Source organism: Toxorhynchites rutilus, chromosome 1 (genome assembly GCF_029784135.1).
Source record: "Toxorhynchites rutilus septentrionalis strain SRP chromosome 1, ASM2978413v1, whole genome shotgun sequence".
Classification (NCBI taxonomy): Eukaryota; Metazoa; Arthropoda; class Insecta; order Diptera; family Culicidae; genus Toxorhynchites; species Toxorhynchites rutilus.
The window spans coordinates 176,508,122-176,531,073 of NC_073744.1; the positions used below are offsets into that span (position 1 = coordinate 176,508,122).

Consider the following 22,952-nt stretch of genomic DNA (forward strand, 5'->3'; position numbering starts at 1 on the left):
ATAACAATTCCATACTTATACTCATCCATCCACACACTAACAAGAAAAACTTTCAACAATTTTTCAAAATATTCATTCATTCATTCAAGAATTGAATCAGACCCAATTTCAAATAAATTATTGCCGAGCCAACGATAGTCCTACGTCTACCTTGCGGTTATATCACATATATAGCCCACTTCTTGTTTTTTGAACAGAAATACATTTTCTCTTGAAGTCCGCCTCCGATTTGACAACTTTTGGGTTCTTCCGGAGGGCCTGCTTCATAATCGCCCAATATTTCTCTATTGGGCGAAGCTCCGGCGCGTTGGGCGGGTTCATTTCCTTTGGCACGAAGGTGACCCCGTTGGCTTCGTACCACTCCAACACGTCCTTTGAATAGTGGCACGAAGCGAGATCCGGCCAGAAGATGGTCGGGCCCTCGTGCTGCTTCAATAGTGGCAGTAAGCGCTTCGGTAGGCACTCATTAAGGTAAACCTGCCCGTTTACCGTGCCGGTCATCACTAAGGTGGCGCTCCGCTTTCCGCAAGAGCAGATCGCTTGCCACACCATGTGCTTTTTGGCAAACTTGGATAGTTTCTGCTTGCGAATCTCCTCCGGAACGCTGAATTTGTCTTCTGCGGAGAAGAACAACAGGCCCGGCAGCTGACGAAAGTCCGCTTTGACGTAGGTTTCGTCGTCCATTACCAGGCAATGCGGCTTCGTCAGCATTTCGGTGTACTGCTTCCAAGCTCGCGTCTTCTCCACCATGTTTTGCCTTTCGTCGCGGATAGGAGCCTTCTGAATCTTGTATGTACGCAGGCCCTCCCGCTGCTTGGTCCGCTGGACGAATGAACTTGACAAATTCAGCTTATTGGCGACATCCCGGACCGAACTTCTCGGATCACGTCTAAACTGCTTAACTACGCGCTTGTGATCTTTTTCATTGACGGAGCATCCATTTTTGCCGTTCTTCACCTTCCGGTCGATGGTTAGGTTCTCGAAGTATCGTTTTAGTACTCTGCTGACCGTGGATTGGACGATTCCCAGCATCTTACCGATGACCCGATGTGACAACTCCGGATTCTCGAAATGAGTGCGCAGGATTAATTCACGACGCTCTTTTTCGTTCGACGACATTTTTCCAAATTTACGAAAAATTGACAGTGAAGCATGGCCAACGTGATCTATACACTCTTATCTGATTATAAGCGAAAGCTGAAGATATAATTCCTAAAAATTAAATTTCTACAGCGTTTTTTCCGTGATGCAATTTGATGTGACACACCCTTTACACTTGGTTCGAGAAAATCTCCGCAGAAGAATCGTTCTGTAACGCAACTGGAATATTCGTAGTCAACCGCAGCTTCTTCACATAGCGATACAAAGTAATTTCAATGGCGAGGCTAAAATGACACCTGCCATCAGGGCTGCCATATCTACAGAATTATCTGTATTTATACAGATTTTTCAAACTTTTTGAAACCAAGAATCTGTAGATACAGATTTTTTGGTTTTCATGCATATTTACAGATTTTTCAATTTTTCATCCTAATAATATTTTTCTCCAACTCACCAATTTTATTCATATAACATTCGAATAAGTCTGAATAAGAGTCATTTTGGCATTCATGTGTAGTGTGTAATACTGCTTTCTCATGTTCAATCTAAGGCGGTATGATGCAAAAGTCTGCGTCATCGGCTAGCTTCACAATAAATAAATAACACTGTTCATCTTTTCTCTACTAAATCACATTGGATGCGATTTTTGCGTGAATACCATCAACATCGTCAAATGCATAATAACTATATCAACCAATGTTACTAAAGCTAAGAAATTTGAATTAAAATTGAATTAAAATTTTTGAATTAAAATTTTTTATCCTTTGGGTCGTATCAAATTTCGACATGTGTGTCGTACCTGTCGCAATCATTTTTACTTGAAAAAGCAGTGAAGTAAAACTTTGTGAGATTATGAAAGATGAACAAGATTCGTTTGTTTTTTAAAAACGTCTGATAAGTATTCACTAAACAATGTTTTTATGTTTATGTCTAAAAAATATTTGTTATAATTCTTCTTCGTGTGATATCTTTCGCATGTATCACAAAAATAATTATTTGCCGTCTTTCGCCGCAATACATGGAGTTTACCATTAATCCTTCTCTCAAACACGGATGACAACTTTTGTTCATACTGAGTATCGTTATCCATTATTCATAGTAGCACCGTGTTGGTTCATGAATAAGTTCACAACATATTAAAATTCGTTTAGAAAAAGTGTGAACTGATATATTGTTGCATAATTTATACTATTAGTATACTTCTTTGCTGTGACGACTGAGAGCAGACAAATGACCGCAATGGGTTAATACAGATTACGATACAGATTTTCTGAAAAAAAACCCAGATAAAAAGATTTTCTGAGACCAAAAACACAGATTTCATTATGGCAACCCTGCCTGCCATTCTACTTAATTTCAGTTGGACTAGCAACGCCAACTACGATCTCTTGGCAGTGTCATTTAGGAAATAAAATTGATGTGATTTCAAAATTTTCCTACTAACAGTTTTTTTTTGGCGGAAACCAATGTGAACTTTGATGCGCTCAAACTTTCAAAGTATCATGGCATGCTTACATTTTGATATCGTCGAATTCGCTTCAACGTTTCACATTGCATTCAGTATGTTCTCAGCCTTCAATCAAAAATACACTATTAAAACAGCGCTCAAAACTTTATTTCGCTGATATAAAACAATATAAGTCCACAAACAATGTCATCCAAATAAACATCCAATTTTATATTTGAAAACTCGATAAATTACTAAAGGAAACACTAATCTTTTATCACGCACGTAAATTTATATAATTCATATAATCCTCCACCCGACATCTTAATGCCTTCGCTGACCACATCATTACTTCCGGCGAGCCCCCCGCCACGAGTGATTTCATTTCCTCATCAATTTTCCGCCTCTCCATGTTGACAACATTCAGCCACTTGTTGCACCTATTGCCCTACTGCTGGCCTCCCGGGGTGGGCTGAATACCCAATCTAGGAAGAGTGGAGAAGAGACCAAGGACGAGCAAGTGATAGCCATCGTTTGCCTTCTTCGTTCAAATAGAGAGGCCGGAATCCATTCATTGCATGGCATCTTCCCCCTAGCAAACTTTCAGAGAAACGTCAAACACAACAACAAAACAGTCGGTCGATGTCCGGGTTTAATTAGGTGTCTCTCATTCCAACAGATCATTCCATTAACCAAATAACTGACGCACAGCTACTGCATGGATATGTTGACATTCTGTTGATACAGTTCAATATAATAGATATCTTTGTCGCTTTTGCTTATTGACTTTTGGATTGACGCACCTCTTTCTTTTGTGTTAGTCCTTTTGTGGTTTAACGCTGATACAGTTTATGATCAACATTTTTGCAATATCAGATCATCAATTCTACCACAAGTGGGCTCTGCTGACGGATCCGGAGGACCTAGTGTCCGGACCCAAGGGTTACCTCAAGTGTGATGTTGGCATCATCGGCAAGGGCGACACGGTGAAAGTTCCTCCCAAGTCGGAGAAGGATCCGGACGATATCGAGGCGTAAGTGGCGATCCGAATCGACACCAACGGATGTAGTTTGACCCTTGATTATCTTCTTGCAGAAACCTTCTACTCCCCGACGGAGTCCCCATCGAACGCCAGCGGGCGAAGTTCATCGTTAAAATCTACCGAGCGGACGGACTACCCCGGATGAATTCATCGCTCATGGCCAACGTCAAGCGGGCCTTCACCGGTGAAGCCAAGGATTTGGTTAATCCATACGTTCAGGTGTCCTTCGCCGGATTGAGCGTGAGTTCAACCACTTTGAATCAAATTGGAATGAAACTCTGAATGCTTTTTCGTGTACACAGGGCAAAACAAGTGTCAAGAAGGCTTCGTACAGTCCGGCCTGGAACGAACAGCTGGTGTTCACGGAGATGTTTCCGCCGCTCTGTCAACGCATCAAGATTCAACTGCGGGACGCAGACCCGATGAAACCGTCCATCATCGGGACGCACTATATCGACCTGAAGCAGATCTCGAATGACGGGGAGAAAGGATTTCTACCCACCTACGGGCCATCGTTCGTACATCTGTACGGTTCGACGCGGGACTACAACCTGCTAGATCAACACTCCAACCTGAACACGGGCCTGGGAGAAGGTGTCAGCTACCGAGCCCGACTGCTGGTAGCCATTAGGACTGAAATCACGGACAATGTGGAACTTTTCACCGATAAGAATGGTAAGTTTTTCTTCAGATTCAAAGATTCAAAGATTCAAAGATTCAAAGATTCAAAGATTCAAAGATTCAAAGATTCAAAGATTCAACGATTCAAAGATTCAAAGATTCAAAGACTCAAAGATTCAAAGATTCAAATATTTAAAGATTCAAACATTCAAAGATTCAAAGATTTAAAGATTCAAAGATTCAAAGATTCAAAGATTCAAAGATTCAAAGATTCAAAGATTCAAAGATTCAAAGATTCAAAGATTCAAAGATTCAAAGTTTCAAAGATTCAAAGATTCAAAGATTCAATGATTCAAAGATTCAAAGATTCAAAGATTCAAAGATTCAAAGATTCAAAGATTCAATGATTCAATGATTCAAAGATTCAAACATTCAAAGATTCAAAGATTAAGAAATACAAAGATTCGAAAATTTAAAAATTCGTAAATTTGGTAATTCAAATATTCGAAAGTTCAAAAATACGATACTGCAAAAATACGAAAACACGATATTACAAATTTTTTAATTCTCACATTTGAAAAAAAGAAAATATGAAAATATTTAAATACGAAAAAAATTATAAATCTCGAACATTTAAAAACTTGAACTATCAAAATTTACAAAATTCAAAGATTTTAGAATTCAAAAATACGGAATTTCTCAAAATCGAAAATACAAAAATATAAAAATACAAAAATACGAAAAAATAAAAAAAAAATTCAGAACTTGAACATCCAAAATCTCGGAAATTAAAAAAATTTGAATTGTTTGAATGTAAAAATGCGAAACTACAAAAAATGCAAAAATACGAAAAATCGAAAAAATTTCAAATTTCAAGAATTCGAAAGTTTTATAATACGAAAACTCGAAATGTCTTAAATACAAAAATTCAAATTTTTGAATACGAATTTTTGAATTAAAAAATATGAAAAATCAAAAATATGAGAATAAGAAAATACAAAAATACAAACATGCAAAAATACCAAAATACAAACATACAAAAATACAAAACTATAAAAATACAAAAATACAAAAATACAAAAATACAAAAATACAAAAATACAAAAATACAAAAATACAAAAATACAAAAATACAAAAATACAAAAATACTAAAATACAAAAATACAAAAATACAAAAATACAAAAATACAAAAATACAAAAATACAAAAATACAAAAATACAAAAATACAAAAATACAAAAATACAAAAATACAAAAATACAAAAATACAAAAATACCAAAATACAAAAATACAAAAATACAAAAATACAAAAATACAAAAATACAAAAATACAAAAATACAAAAATACAAAAATACAAAAATACAAAAATACAAAAATACAAAAATACAAAAATACAAAAATACAAAAATACAAAAATACAAAACTACAAAAATACAAAAATACAAAAATACAAAAATACAAAAATACAAAAATACAAAAATACAAAAATACAAAAATACAAAAATACAAAAATACAAAAATACAAAAATACAAAAATACAAAAATACAAAAATACAAAAATACAAAAATACAAAAATACAAAAATACAAAAATACAAAAATACAAAAATACAAAAATACAAAAATACAAAAATACAAAAATACAAAAATACAAAAATACAAAAATACAAAAATACAAAAATACAAAAATAAAAAAAAATACAAAAATACAAAAATCAATAATAATGCCGACGAGAAACTGCAGGCGGTACGTCTGGCATCAAGACGTTGATGACATTTGCCGGATGTGCCATCAACCAGGTGAAAACATAGAGCACATTATGGGAGGCTGTCCCGTTTTGGCCAACGCAGCCTACACCGAGCGCCACAACAACGTGGCCCGTATTGTTCATCGACAACTGGCGCTCCAATGTGCTCTACTGGAAGACAACGTACCAAACTACCGGTACCTGCCTGCACCTGTCCTGGAAAATGACCGTTTCAAGCTGTACTGGGATCGCACTGTTCTGACCGACCTCTCGATCCACCACAACCGGCCAGATATAATGGTTTACGACAAGAGCGACCGCAAAGTCACCATCATCGATGTCGCTATTCCACTGAACCAGAATCTGGAGGAGACCCACGGTCGCAAAATCTGCAAGTACCGACCATTGGCCGTGGAGCTCAAGGAACTGTGGGGGCTAAGGGAGGTCCCAAGAATTGTTCCAGTCGTTCTCTCTGGAACTGGAATTGTCCCGAAGACACTTCTGGAAGCGCTAAAGGTGTTGAATATGGAGAAGGAATTGGCCGGCATCCAAAAGTCGGTCATCCTTAGCACCTGCGCGATTGTCCGACAATTTCTCGGTCAGGACTGAAACAGCACGAGCATGCAGATACGTGCATTCCGCAGAGCCTAGTCCCCCTTTGGCATTCAGAAGCCCGGGGGCAGGTGAAAATTCTGGCTAGGTTCGCCTAGTTAAGAAGTGAGATAAGTCTGCCAAAAATACAAAAATACAAAAATACAAAAATACAAAAATACAAAAATACAAAAATACAAAAATACAAAAATACAAAAATACAAAAATACAAAAATACAAAAATACAAAAATACAAAAATACAAAAATACAAAAATACAAAAATACAAAAATACAAAAATACAAAAATACAAAAATACAAAAATACAAAAATACAAAAATACAAAAATACAAAAATACAAAAATAAAAAAAAATACTAAAATACTAAAATACTAAAATACAAAAATACAAAAATATAAAAATACAAAAATACAAAAATACAAAAATACAAAAATACAAAAATACAAAAATACAAAAATACAAAAATACAAAAATACAAAAATACAAAAATACAAAAATACAAAATTTAAAACTACGAAATTACAAAAATACGAAAATACGTGAATATGAATTTTCGCATTCTCAGAATCTAAAATACGAAAAAATGAAAAAAAAAATCAAAATATAAGAATACAAAAAAAGGAAAAACTCGAAAATTTCAAAATTTGAACATTCAAAATCTCGAAAATTGAAAAATACGAGACTATGAAAATACGAGAATAAGTATGTTTGCGACAAAAATAAAAAATACAAAAATGACAAAAATACCAAACCGGCAAAAATATGAAACGCAAAAAAAAAATCAAAAAAGGCAATACACAGAAAAACCAAAATACAAAAGCGATAAAAATAAAAAAAATGATGAAAATGCAAATACGACCATAATACAAAGACGACAAAAATTCATAAACAACATAACTGCAAAAGCGACGAAAATACAAAAGCTAAAAAAAAATAAAAACGATAAAAATACAAAAACGACAGAAATACAAAAACGACAAAACTACATAAACGGCAAAAGTACAAAAAGGGAAAAATACAAAAATGACAAGGATATAAAAACGGCAAAAATACAAAAACTTCAAAAAAGACAAAAATACAATAATGTAATAACAATAGAAATGCAAAAATAACAATAATACAAAAAAAACAAAAATGGAAAACGCCAAAACACAAAAAAATACAGAAACGACAAAAATACAGAAACAACTAACACAAATATGCAAAAATACAAAAATTCAAAAAAATCGAGAATTTAAAAATTTGAACCATCAAAATCTCGAAAATGCCAAAAATAAAAAAAATATTCAATATCTCAAAAATTAAAAAATACGAAAATTTCAGTCTCGGAAATTCAAAACTACGCAATTACAAAAAAACGAAAATACGAGAATACGAATTTTGGAATTCTCAAAATAAAAAATACGAAAATATGAGAATACAAAAAGAAATGGAAAATCTCGAAAACTCAAAAATACGAAACTATAAAAATACGAGAATACAAATTTTTGCGACAAAAATACAAAAACGACAAAAACACAATAACGACAGAAATGCAAAAATAACAAAAATGCAAAACAGACAAAAATGCAAAACACCAAAACACAAAAAAAAAACAAAAATGACAAAAATACAGAAACAACCAATGCAAAAATTCAAAAATACAATAATTCTAAAAATACAAAAAATTTGAAACTTGGACCATCAAAATCGCGAAAATTCAAAAATACGAAAATACGAGAATACGAGTTTTGGAATTCTCAAAATTGAAAATACGAAAATATGAAAAAAAAACAAAATATGAGAATACAAAAAAAAATGGAAAATCTCTAAAAGTTAAAAATTTTAGCATCCCAAATTTTAACATTCTAAATCTCGAGAAATAAAAAATACGAAACTATTAAAATAAGAGAATATGACTTTTGCGACAAAAATAAAAATACAGTACAATAACGATAGAAATGCAAGAATACAAAACGACAGAAATGCAATAATAACAAAAATACAAAAACTACAGAAATACAAAATACAAAACGTCAGAAATGCAAAAATAACGAAAATACAAAAACGACAAAAATGTAAAACGCCAAAACACAAAAAAAAACAGAAACAACCAAAATAAAAAAAATGCCAAAAATACGAAAACGACAAAAATACAAAAACGATAAAAAACAGAAACGACAGAAAAACAAAAACGACGAAACTACAAAAACGACAAAAATACAAAAACGGTAAAAATACAAACAAGACAAAAATACAGAAACTACAAAATTACAAAAGTACGAAATATGTAGAAATAAAACTGCCAAGTTTGAGTCTATTAAAGTTTGATCGTAACACCCGCTAAGATCCCACCGCTACACATGTGAACCAATCTCTCTCTTCCCCCTTCCAGTCGAACTCGAGACCACGCTGCCCATCTCGGAGTCGTCGTACTGCAAGAACGATGACTTCTTCCTCTTCGGCACGGTCCTGGAGGCGTCGATGGTCGACCGGAAGGTGTGCGATCGGCCGGTTTACTTCGAGCTGAGCATGGGCAACGCGGGCAACTCGCTGGACGGTCACAACGAAAGCACAACGAACCTGAGCGACGACGAAGAGCTCGAGGCGGTGGATACGACGTCGTACTGTAGCACCACCAGCGCCGCGAAACCGATCTCGCACGACAAGAGTCACTTCTTCCTGCCCTACTGGGACAACAAACCGTGCATGGATGTGCGCTGTGCCTTTCCGGATCTGAGACGGCGGATGTACAACAGCAACATGATCGCAAAGATCACCGAGCGGATGGAGATCGGACTGGCGGAAACCAATTTGCTGATCGAGGACGAAGATCCCACGGCGGAAGTGAAGCTTAGGGCGGTGCTGGAGGAAGTGGCCACCACCTGTAACAGGTACGGGTCGATTACGAAGGGTGCGCTGGTTGGTCCGGGCACGGGGAAGACCAAGCTGGACAAGGAGCGGATGAAGCTTTGCCAGCGGGAGGTGGAATCGATTGGGAACATGTCGCGGAATCTGCGAGCGCTGGTGACAAAGAGTTCGATGAAGGAGCGCTATAAAACGGCCCAGAGCTATCTGAGCAAGCTGCGATTTTTGGTGGACGATCCACAACACGCGCTTCCAGATGTGTTCATCTGGATGATCGCAAACGGGAAGCGTGTGGCGTACCATCGGACCAGCGCGAGAGATTTGATTTACTCGACGACGGAGGAGGAAACCGGACAGTTCTGTGGGAAGGTACAGACGATATTCTTGAAGCTACCCGGGAAGCAAGCGGAAGGTCCGGCCGGGTGGCAGATACGGGCCAAGTTGCACATCTACCTCTGGTTGGGAATGTTGAAGCACAAGAAGTCGTTTTTCGCCGGGTTGCCACGTGGCTTCGAGCTGTCGTACGAGCTGAAGAACTCAGACAAAACTAGCGTTCCGGCGCCATCGGACGTTCGGTATGTGGAGAAACATGTGTTTCAAATGCGAGCCCACGTGTACCAGGCGCGATCGTTGATCGGGTCGGATGCGTCCGGTTTGAGCGATCCGTACGCTACGGTATACATCACTGAGTTTTCGAGGACCACCCAGGTTATAGAGGAAACGCTGAGTCCGACGTGGGACGAACAGTTGGTGTTCGATGAGATTGTGATCTACGGGGCGAAGGACGAGATCAAGAAGGATCCGCCGACGATTGTGATTGAAATCTATGACCAGGATAAGGTGGGTAAATCGGAGTTTATCGGAAGAGCTCTGGCGAAGCCGAGAATCAAACTCAAAGATAATCACTATACGAACCCGGTACTGGAATGGTTCGAAATAACGCGAGGGCTGGACAATGCTGGCGAACTGTTGGCGGCATTCGAGATGTTAGAGCTGGGATCGGATGACGTTCCGAGACTTGCGGAACCGAAGTACATCGCTACGGAGTTTCACGGAGACAGATCGGGCCCTGCAACCATGACGATCTTACCTGTTCCGAGGGAGGTTCGTCCGCATCTGGCCCGATTCCGAATCGAGGTTCTGTTTTGGGGCTTGAGGGACCTGAAGAGGGTCCACTTTATGACTGTCGACAAGCCACGGATCGACATCGAATGCTCCGGGAAGATTTTGAACTCAAGTATAATCCAAAATGCGAAGAAGAACCCGAACTTCGCCAATATGTTGAAATGTTTCGACCTGGAGCTTCCCCTCGAAGAACGCTATGCACCACCGATCACAATTCGGGCAGTGGATTGCCGATCATTCGGCAGGTACACTTTGGTCGGAACCCATCAGATAACCTCGATCCACAAGTACATGCATCGAGCTGCTCCCCGGGACGACGCGACGAGGCGCGTCAATCAGAATGGTCAGATTGTTCTCTCGAAGCAGAAGGATGGCGTAGGAAACAGTACAAACGTGCCGAACGATGGCAGCATAATGAAGCCTTCCACCTCGGGCGAGAACCTAACTCTTTACGGGGCGGCCTGTGTCAGCAAAATGGCGAAAGGCAAGAAGACGAAGAAGAAGCTGGAACACGAGGACACATTCGACGCGGAGGATGACGATGAATCGAGCAAAGATTGGTGGACAAAGTACTTCCTCTCGTATGAGCAACTGATCGAAGCCTCAAAATCATCCAGCGGCAACATTCGGGCGCTGGAGAATCACATACCGATGGGAGCCGATGGTGGCAAGAAACTTGGCGTGAAGACTTCGAAGTTTGTTGCTAAACTTAGCCCCAAGACGACTCCGAAAAAGACATTCAATCCGCAAACTGCCACCTGTCACATCTATCCCAACGAGCTGGAATCCCAACCAGAGTACAAAAACTTCAAGGAGTGGCTCCTGTCGTTCCCACTGTATCGAGGCAAGAAAACCGGCGACAGCACTGAGGACGAGAACCGAATAGTGGGCTTCTTCAAGGGAGCGATCAAGGTTTACAAGCTTCCGATCGAGAAGGGCATGGATCCGGCGTTCGCCCCAACACTTCCCCTGAACGATCCCATCCACGTTTTGGTGAGAGTTTACGTGATCAAAGCCACCGATTTGCACCCAATGGATCTGAACGGAAAGGCCGATCCGTACGTGGTGCTGCAGCTGGGCAGCAAACGGATTTCGGACAAAGAAAACTATGTCAGCAAGCAGCTGAACCCTGTGTTTGGCAAGTGCTTCGAGATCGAGGCGACCTTCCCGCAGGACTCGATGCTTACGGTGCAGATCTACGACTGGGACCTGGTGGGTTCGGACGATCTGATCGGCGAAACGAAGATCGACCTGGAGAACCGCTTCTACAGCAAGCACCGGCCGACATGTGGGATTGCGGCGCGTTATGAAGAGTAAGTGTGAAGATCTTCGTTGATTTTCAAAGAAGGATAAATGTTTTTTTTTCTTTTTTCTCAGTTCCGGTTATAATCAGTGGCGCGATCCGATGAAGCCGACCCAGATCTTGTCGCGGCTTTGCAAGGAAAACAAACTGGAACCGCCACAGTACCTGCAGGATCGGGTCGCGATCGGGAGGTACTGCTTCACCTTTGCCAACGAAGAAATCCAAACGTGGAACAGTCCGACCACCTGTAAATATCGTGACGAACATCTGGCCCTGGCGGTCCTGCACCGGTGGGAAGAGGTCCCACGGGTTGGTTGCAAGGTTTGTATTCATGGTTTGGAAGCCTTCGGACGGACGAACCCGCTCGAATATGTTTAGGCAGCGTACTCTTTATAACTTATAGTCCTTATGAGCTTTATCAGACTCTTGGATACCGCAACGTGGGATCCATGTGGATATAGATCCCAAAGATAAATTCGCAATTTTCGCGTCAATTTTGAGAGTTCGATGGCATATTCATACATACGTTGTTTTACCTGCGAAGACAAATTTGATAATATTTTAGATCCGGTTTTGAGAGTTCATATTTGCATAGGTTTCATCATCCCTCAACATACATCCATTGTACTTGGTCAGAACTCTGTCAGAAGTTCTGTTTCAGCGTCCTGTTGGTGTTTGCAGGCATGGTACGGCCGAAATCTTTTTCGCACACAGATTCGTCGCACTGTACTTTGCGCCGCAGTGAGCTTTGTAGTATGTTTCAATTGAAATGTAGTAGTAGGCTTTGCGTTACAATAGTAGCTATCAAGCAAACTATTTGTCATGACAATGTCATGCGAAAACAGAATAGAAACTGAGAGAGGTTGGCGTCGACATCATGCCTCATACCGTATGACTCTCTCAGTTTCTATTCTGTTTTCGCATTTTCGCATGACATTGTCATGACAAATGGTTTGCTTGGTAGCTATATAAGTCTCCCTGTCTCTGACCATTGCTAAGTTAACACTTCAACTCATTAGGTTGTGGACCCAGTTACGTGGTAACCATAGCAACGTGATTTGTTTGACGTAGTTCAACACGCGAGAAATTTTTCTTTCACGTAGAAGGTGAAAAATTCGGTACGGTTGTTCGGTTCGAAGTAAGTTCGGTTACGGAATTTCGAACGGATTCTGACAGCTGGAAGCGGAATGGAGGAAGAAAGAACGCAGCGAGCTTTTTCGAAATGGAACAAGAGGAGTTTTGAAAACGGCACTGAAAACGCAGAAGGGGCAACAGCGTGAAAAAAGGGAGCAGCAGGATGCGAAGTGCAAGTCCATCATCATCCCCAAAATCGCGGATTCTCACCTCGATTTCATCAAGGGGAAGACCACGCCGAAGGAAATTTGGTCCAGGTTGGAGCGTTTGTTCGAGAAGAACGGCGTCGATGGCATCTTTTATCTGTTGAAGCAAATGTCCGTGATGCGGTACGACGAAAGACGAAAGACGCCAATTGTTTTCAATCGTTCGTTAGTAAGTTGTATGATATATTTTATATTCTTCAATCTTATAAATTGTTATGGAGTGCCCAAATCGATTGACGCAAAAATCTCATGAATCAACCATGAAATGAATGTAAGTAATAAGCGTTTGAAGTTTTTCACTATGCGATCGATTTTCGTTTTTCAATTTGTACCCCGAATATATGTTCCCAAAAGACGTGATCCTACTTCAAAAAAATGTGACCTAGCCATAGACGGATGAGAATCAGTTCTTATCGATTGTTGTTCCGGTTGAAGCAACGATGTGTGTATGGTCTCGGTTCTTCTACAAAATAAACAAAGATAAAAAGTGTTTAACTTAGTACCAGACGAGTGGTATTCCTTTTTTCAGTCTCACTCTAGACAGCGATCAGCCAAAGAATACAATAAGTTCGCAGTCCTACCATTTTTTTTTCCTGTTGAATATGAACCACTGCGTCCATTGTTTTGAACTATTCTGGTATGTCCCATTTGATGAGCGAATTGGGCAGAACCAACAACCGAGCAACGCAACGGACACAATCCCGACGGACAAGAACCGTGGACTTTCAGATCGCGTGTATGATAATGAACGAGCTGAATACTTTTCACGTCTTGTATTTGCGAGTAATGAATATGAACTGAATATAAGGTTAACAATGTGTATGAGAAAGGTATGCACTTTTCGCCCCGCCGTAGCACAGATATGTGGAAAGATATCGTACATTCTACACTCCTCCTCGATATCTTAGCGGCTGCTGGCCTCGATTAGGCCCATCATCTCCGAGAACTCCTTCTGCTTCAGGCAACCTAGTGGCTTTGTGAGAATGTCAGCAATCATTGATTCTGATGGACAATATTGAACAACCACCAAGCCTTTATCTGACAGATCCTTAGCGAAATACATTCGTGTGTCGATGTGTTTGGATCGTCTGGAAGAACGATCAACCGAAATAAAATCTATACAGCTAGTATTGTCCTCAAACAAGGTAGTAGGACCGTTCTGCTTCTCCTCAAAGTCTTCCAGCAGTTTTCGAAGCCAAAGTAGCTCCCGACATGCTTCCGATAAAGAAATGTATTCTGCTTCCATACTAGAAAGTGAAACGCTGGTCTGTTTGCGGCTGGCCCAACAGATAGTCGCTTGCCCAAGCTGGAATAAATACCCGGTATTGGACTTGCGGTCATCCGTGTCCCCGCTCCAGTCGGCATCGCTATAACCGACTAACTGTGCTGGTTCACCCCTGACACACTTTAGCTTGAGTTTGTAGTGGTTTGTCTTGACGAGGTATCTAACCACCCTTTTCAATTCCACCCAATCTGCTTCTGAAGGCTTACTCACTCTTCGACCGAGGATCGATACACTTGCTGACACATCCGGCCGCGTATTAACACATAGAGTAAGGCTCCGATTAAGCTCTGATACTGCTTGTTATCAGGCAACGCTTTGCTGCCTTCACGACTGCGGAAATATCCTGTGTCAAGAGGAATCTTGGAACCCTTGGCGCGTTCTAGATGAAACCGATTAGCGATCTTCATGATGAATCCGTACTGATCCAAAGAATAGTAACCTTCCGAATCCTTGGTGACTCTAATCCCCAGAAAACAGCTGACTTCTCCAAGGGATGATAGCTTTAGCTTCTCTTTCAGCGCATACTCTACATGATCGATTTCTTCTTTGGACTCACATGCGACGATTATATCGTCCACATAAATCAGGAGATAGACGAATCCCCCAGAGACGCGTTTCTTGTACAAACATGGATCCACTCTAGCCTGCTTTAATCCAATCGCCTCCAGTATACTCTGGATAGTCTCGTTCCAAATCCGCGCCCCCTGTTTGAGTCCATAGATACCGCGTTGAAGTCTACATACTAGCTTCTCCTGACCAGGCTTCTGAAACCCCCTGGGCTGTTTCATGTACAGCTCCTCATTTAATTGACTGTGCAAGTATGCATTCTTCACGTCTAAATGGCGAACGTTCATCTGCTTCTGACCAGCGAAAGTTAACAGGATCCTTAATGTGGTTTGCGTAGCTACCGGTGCAAAAACGGAATCGTAGTCGACACCAAACTGTTGTGAAAAACCCTGGGCAACTAAACGGGCTTTGTACTTGATAACGTTACCAAGGCTGTCCTCCTTTTTCTTGTACACCCACTTACTGCCAATTGGTTTTCGACCGACGGGCAAATCGACTAGTGTCCACGTTTCATTACGTATCAATGAGTCGTACTCTTCGTGCATAGCAGCTTCCCACAACTCCTTCTCAGAGCCTCGAGTTGCCTCCTCGTAACTGCTCGGGTCATCTTCCACAACCATTGCCACGTCAACAACGAAGTCTTGAAGCCACATCGGTTGAACCCCTCTGTTCGAACGCTTTTCACCAAGTTGCTGTCCATCAGACGCTGACGCTACAGCACGGTTATCGACCGGTTCTTGGTCGTCATAACCGTAAAACTCCTCCTCGGAATCATGCCCTGGCTCCACTTGAGCTTACTGCTCCTCCTGAAGCAACTCCTCATGCACAGACTGTTCTTCGTCAACATCCAACTTGTTCGGCAACTCAGCGCCATCGACTCCAGCTTCTGGCCATCCGTCACTATCTCCAGTTTCATTCGATTGATTCGATTCAGATTCCATCATGTGTGAACCATTGCAATGTTCGATGAATCGCGCATCACGGCTGACCGTGATTCTGTTGGTTTCAGGATCCAAGAACCTAAATGCCTTGCGATCCTCACAGTATCCGACGAAGACTAGTTTCTGTGCTTTGCAGTCTAACTTGACCCTCTTAACTTCCGGAATATGTACATTAGCTGGGCATCCGAACACTCGAAGATGGCTCAATACAGGTGCCTTACCGAACCATTTCTCAAACGGCGTCTTGTCAACTGCACGGGAAGGGAGTCGATTTTGAACGTAAGCGGCAGTCATGATCGCCTCACCCCAATATTTCACATCGAGGCTTGCGTCAAGCAACATACACGTTGCCATCTCCTGCAACGTTCGATTTTTGCGCTCTGCTACACCGTTCTGCTGAGGGCTGTATGCAGCTGTGTACTGAGCCTGGATCCCCTCTTTCTCGAAAAACGCCTTCAACTCGCTGTTGACGTATTCGCCTCCTCCGTCCGATCTGATTACACAAGGCGCTCTTCCGAAACGCGTCTTGACGTGAGCGACATATCGTTTTATGCATCCTGCTACGACTGACTTCTGGCGCAGCAAGCAAACGACAGTGTACCGGCTGAAGTCGTCAATGAGTGTCATCATATATCGGTTGCCTCCCGGGGTCACATTCACCATGGGTCCGCATACGTCGGTATGCACCAGGTCGAGCACTCTGGAAGCTCTACTACTGGAGGCTTTAGGGAAAGGAGTACGTGGAAGCTTACCTTTAAGACAGTCCTCACAGACCTGCCGTAATCCGCAATCTTGCATCCGGAATTTCACTCCAAGATTTCCCGCTTTCAGTTGGTCCAGGACCGTAGGATCTCTATGGCCAAACCGCCGATGCCAAATGTGTTGGCATTTCGGCAGATGCTTTCCTTCCACACTCAGCTTTACATAATCAACAGTCTTCAGCATGAATAAATTTCCGTTTATCTCTCCCATCGCAACTGTCTTACCGGCTTCACTCTCAACAGAGCACACTGAGTCAACAAAATTCACAAGAAAACCTTTCTTCGTCAGCTTTCGAACTGATATCAACCCACTGTCCAAATCCGGTATGAAGAGCACTTCAGTTAACTTCACTTCAAGCACATTTCCTTTATCGTTCACACACTTCACGAATCCTTCGCCGATTCCGTGCGACTTTGATGTAGAACCGTCCGCGAGCACAACCTGCACCTGCTTGCTTTCATCCAACTCGGTGAAAAAGGCCCGATCATTGGTCATATGGCACGAACATCCACTGTCTATATACCAACAACCCTTTCTTCGTGGATTTCCGACGGTGAAACATATCGGAACATCCTTCTCGGTTGTCAATTTCGCCTTCACGTCACCTTTCTTCGCCTTCAATTTTCCCGCTCTGCCGCTTCTTGAGTCTTCACCACTTTTATTCTGCTGCAACTGCAGCCAAGAACGACAATCGTTCCGGAAATGGCCAGGCTTCTGGCAATGAAAGCACAACCGTTTCTTCAGCTTACTTGAATCCATCTTCATCGCTTTCTCACCAGACACCGAGAAACGCTCCTTCCGCCTTTGGTACTCGTCGAGCAACTTTTGCTTCACGAGTGACATTGTCAAATCTTCTTCCGGTCGGCTCTCCAAGGCCGTCACCAGACCGCTGTATGACTCCGGCAGGCTCCGAAGTATCATTGCAATTTGCAACGATTCTTCAAGCGCTTGGCCCGCGCACGCAAGACGAATGAAGAGCTCCTCCATTTCATATAGATGCTTTTCCAAATCTTCACCATCACCGTAATTAATGCTACATATCTTTTTAAGCAAGGAGACCCGCGACGTCATGGTCGTTTTTTCGTGATACTGCTGCAAACGACGCCAAACATCCTTGGCCGAAATCGCGTCTTTCGCCAAATTAAGTTGATTGTCTTCTAAATACAGAACAATCACCGCGTGACACTTCATATCGTCCTTCGTCCATTCACTTGTGACCGGCTCCGGTTTTGCATCACATTCCCTTTTTAGGAGCATTTCCATTCGGGTTTTCCATATTGAATAATTATGATTATTCAATCGCGAGAATAAAAATTTCTCACTCATTTCTATTTCTTATTCACCCCGCGCGCGACGAATGGAACAAGTAAACCGTCAAACCGAATGGCTTTTACACACACACTCCCGTGCCCTACTGCACGTTATAGGAGGGAAAGTTTTCTTAACACACGCGGTCACGCTCAAATTTTCGTCCAGTTTTTTGAATAGAGTAGCCTCACTGTGCGCTTTGCCACTGCTACAATAATACACAGGAATCCATCACATCCACCGGAAAAAAAAGACGGGTGGGTAATGTCGGGGACATAACCGGAGTGACGTAGGACTATACAAAGGGGACAGCTTTTGTTAAATATATATTTAAATATATTGTTTTATTTTCTTCTCCTACGTGAATACCTACCTATCTACCTGAAAAATGGATTAGTTTACTGTTTACTCTTTATGAATATGTTGGTGGTTCTGAAAAGAACCTTCGGTGTTGTGTTTTTGTTATCACTCGATATTCCCATCTTGTTCGGTTAAACCTTCCTGTTTTGCTATTGCGTTTGCCACTCGCCACAGCTTTCACAGTTGGAAAATTTCTTCCCATCCAGCTTGTGACATGTTGTTCAGTAAATTACATTTAATGCGACGTGCCGGAGAAACACTTTGCCACTCACTGAAACTAATTGTTGCCTTGATGAACGCCGAACCGAAGCTGCTCTGTTCTTGATGCGGGTTTTCTGATTGTCGTGATCAGCTTTGCAAGCCAACTCGAGCACTCCGACGGCCGAAACTCTATAATCGCTGTTAGGTATACTGGTGCTCCGGCACCAATCCGTTCGGCCTAGTTACCCTTGCGGAGTAATCAGTGAATGCGACCAACAGGGAACTGCACACCTGCACGGTTCGAGTGGGACTTTGCCTTTCCCTTAACTTGTCCTCCTTTGTTACGTCCACGATGCCGATGCCGTACAACCACACGGGTTTACGGTTTGAAAGAAAATAAGATATTTTTTTGGGGTCCGCGTGTTTTATACTCTAGCGGTACACACTCACAGGATAGAGACAAATCGGCAGACTCAGCCAAAGGGGCGAGTCCAACGAGACGAACGAATGAGCGTTAAAAGGGAGCGATGGCAAAAAAAATACATTCATTACGATCTGTTCGCTTGTTGGATCCACATGCAGGCTAAAAAGGGTCCTTTTCAGGATCGCAAAATTATCTTCAATCTAAAGAGTTTATTGTTTTGTTATCACTCGATATCCCCATCTTGTTCGGCTGAACCTTCCTGTTTAGCGATTTGTTACCACTCGCCACAGCTTTCACAGTTGGAAAATTTCTTCCCATCCAGCTTTGTGACATGTTGTACAGTAAATTACATTCAATGCGACGTGCCGAAGCGCCACTCATTGTCGCATTGGAGGCGATTTTAACCTGTAATTGAACATTTGCGATGACAGCGGTACAGTGTCGACTTTCAATGTGGGGTCATAATTTGGATCTCTATGTTTACAAAAATGTCCAACTAAATAAGTCGCATTACATGTCCGTCCATTTAGCTAAATGTCGAACTAATTGTAAATTACTGTACTTTCAATCTGGAAACAATTTAAGAATTGGTGAAAATTGAATAATCAGGGAAGTCCCCAATTATCAATAAGCTCAGAACAACTGCCAAATTCACATACTCATCAGATCCTGGCTAACAAATTATGAAAAAATCAATTTGTGTTTTATTATTATTTTGGATAATGTTTTAGAAAGCATTGAACTGTATTTCCTAAACTCTTTTTTGGAAGGTTTAATGGCCCTGAAAAGCGCCTTGTTTTATGGAATGGTTCCAATTTAGAAAACTTAGTACTCGTGGTTTTGAAATAAACCATTTCGAACGCCCTCGATGCCGCCTTGCTCTGGATTTGCCACCAAAGCAGTTTGTATAAAGAACAAACTTTTTTCTTCTGCTACCTGATGCCGTTTTGCGATTGCGTTTGCCACTCGCCACTCGCTGCAACTGCCTGTCTAGATCAACACGGTTCGAGCGGGATTTTGCCTTTCCCTTCACTTTTCCTCCTTTACCATGTCCAGACATGGCTGCTTGGGTTGGTTTGTTGATGTGTTGTGATGCGAACCGATGTGGTGTACGGTTTGGATGAGAATGATCGTTACGGCAGCGGAGCGGGGATTTTTAAGCTGACTGGCTGGCTCGAGAATTACGCATGTGTGAGACTGCGACCAATGTTTCGTTCATTTTTTTCTTTTTCCTTTCCAATCGTGCTTCATTCTATTTCGCTGCTGCTCTGGTTGCCCGTTTTGGTCGGTACGATTTGAGGAGCACAAAATGGACCAATCAAAAATGGGCACATAGTGCATTTTGACAATGCTTGATATTTCACAATTATTCAATTATTTATCTCAAGAAAAATGAAATGTTATTCGTTATGATAGATGCGTAGATATATTTCCTATCAATTGAAGCAAAAACCTTTGCGATATATTGAGAAATGCTCGAGTTATAAGCGTTTCAAATCTTGCATTTTTTCCTACTTGTTCAGTGCCTAGATTTCCATTTCACCCCCTATATCTTCCGGTTAGACGTAGTCCTACGTCAACAAGATGGCTCCTCTCGAAATTTCACTGGAGAAAACCAACTCTACTTATACACAAAAGCCGCCTAAAACATTTCACTCGAACGTCAATACCAAACTGGGCCCATAACCTGATGAGCGAATTGGGCAGAACCAACAACCGAGCAACGCAACGGACACAATCCCGACGGACAAGAACCGTGGACTTTCGGATCGCGTGTATGGTAATGAACGAGCTGAATACTTTTCACGTCTTGTATTTGCGAGTAATGAATATGAACTGAATATAAGGTTAACAATGTGTATGAGAAAGGTATGCACTTTTCGCCCCGCCGTACCACAGATATGTGGAAAGATATCGTACATTCTACACCATTCTACACCTACACTTCAAGCTTATCTACTGCTTAATGATGAACGAGTAGATGGGTAGAGGGAAGTAGACGGAGAGCTACAGCGAGATGGGTGTCAATCAAGAATAATCTGTCTGATGAAATGTATAACTCTGATCGGTGATACAAACCAAACCTCCATGGGCTCCAGAATAGCCAATGCAAGGTACGAAACCTATGTTTCGAAGATGGTATTTGCTTGGACAGTGTCCTGTTATAAGACCAGTGAATGTGCTGAGGTCTTTCTTACTAAGACTCAGCAATTGTAGACTAATTTTTAATACTCGGAGTAATTAATGTTTTTGACTGGTTACGTTGTATAGCTATGCAATGGGTCTGGACCAGTGGAGGGAGAGTTTGGGCAGCATTTTACAAGTTCATCTGATTGTTAATTTTCCTCTATAACCAGGAATCCAGTGCAGTTACACCAAACTTATCTGACTTAGTTGCCGTAAAAGACAAATGCGTTCCCAGACAAATATCGCACTTACAAGCATTAAGCGTTTAAAGTACCGCTTGAATGTCTGAAAAAATAAAGTTGTGGACATTCTATTAATCCGGCTATTTCTGCCTGAAAAAAATATTGGCCAGTTCCCCATAGTTACAGAAAGTTTATTCTGGGACCATACACTCCAGCTCCTGTTATGTTAGCCATTTTCGGACCATCAGTATAGAACATTGTTGAACCATTATGAATACTGGGCCCACGCTAATCCCACACTGGCGAGAAAGTGCGATCACTCTGTATGGAATGTCATAATTAGTCCTATGTACCATCCAATCCCTGTTCATCTCTGAGAATGGTCCAACGGATAAGTGATTCGGGATGCTCAAGTGGCCAGTTTTGTCTCCGTCTCATATTTTCTTCCATCTTTTTAGCTTTAGAGCGCCTTTCTTAGCCTCTAGATGAACATGTCGACTTAAAGTTGACAGGTGGAGGATAGCCTCCCATGCCTTTGAGGGTGTTAAAACAGTTAGTCCTACGTTAACAATGCGGTCGTGTCTCGGATACCACTCAAAATTTCAAATTCGCAAATTCTATTTGCAGATTGTCCCCGAACATATCGAGAGCCGGCCACTGTACAGCACCGATAAGCCTGGAATCGAGCAGGGCAAGCTGGAAATGTGGGTCGACATGTTCCCGATGGATATGCCACTGCCGGGACCCCCGGTGGATATTTCTCCCCGGAAACCCAAGTCCTACGAGCTGCGGGTTGTCATTTGGAACACAGACGACGTTGTGCTGGAAGACGATGCCTTCTTCACGGGCGAAAAGATGTCCGATATCTACGTTAAAGGGTGAGTCATTGTTAAAAACATTAATGTCGCACTTACTGATTCCAACTCAATGCCTTCCAGCTGGCTGAAGGGTCCCCAGGACATCCAGGCCACCGATATCCACTACCGCTCGCTAACCGGCGAGGGAAACTTCAACTGGCGGTTCATCTTTCCCTTCGAGTATCTGGCCGCCGAGGAACGGATCGTGCTGTCCCGCAAGGAGTCCCTCTTCAGCTGGGACGAAACGGAGGTCAAAATTCCTGCCCGTCTCGAGCTGCAGGTGTGGGACGCGGACCACTTCTCGGCGGATGATTTTCTCGGGGCCATTTCGCTCAATCTGAACCGCTTTCCGCGCGGGGCCAAATCCTCCAAGCTGTGCACACTGGATATGCTCAAGACCGACAGCGTTCCCACGGTGAACATCTTCAAGCAGAAACGGGTCCGCGGGTGGTGGCCTTTTTTCATCAAGAAGGAAAACGACGAGATGGAGCTGACGGGCAAGGTGGAGGCGGAGATCCATCTGCTCACCAAGGAGGAGGCGGAGAAAAATCCCGCCGGCTACGGGCGGAACGAGCCCGACCCACTGGAAAAGCCCAAGTATGTGGAGCTTTCCTTCGAGCGAAAGCCCTTTCTGACTGTTATAATTGAAAGCTTCGCAGTGCGATGCTGCGCCACGATAAAAGCTCCCCAC

The 22,952-nt window shown here is 41.9% G+C and overlaps 1 protein-coding gene across 6 annotated transcripts in view; it reads left to right on the top strand.

The window, feature by feature from the left end:
• LOC129762853 (otoferlin-like) overlaps window positions 1–22,952 on the top strand; it is a 301,153-nt gene that overhangs the window by 273,629 nt on the left and 4,572 nt on the right. For all 6 annotated transcript variants that reach the window (XM_055761426.1, XM_055761421.1, XM_055761439.1 and 3 more), the window contains 7 exons: window positions 3,425–3,581; window positions 3,644–3,830; window positions 3,893–4,265; window positions 8,947–11,857; window positions 11,922–12,168; window positions 22,032–22,282; window positions 22,343–22,858. In XM_055761426.1, coding sequence (XP_055617401.1) covers window positions 3,425–3,581; window positions 3,644–3,830; window positions 3,893–4,265; window positions 8,947–11,857; window positions 11,922–12,168; window positions 22,032–22,282; window positions 22,343–22,858 — 4,642 coding nt within the window. The remainder of the gene's footprint in view (window positions 1–3,424; window positions 3,582–3,643; window positions 3,831–3,892; window positions 4,266–8,946; window positions 11,858–11,921; window positions 12,169–22,031; window positions 22,283–22,342; window positions 22,859–22,952) is intronic.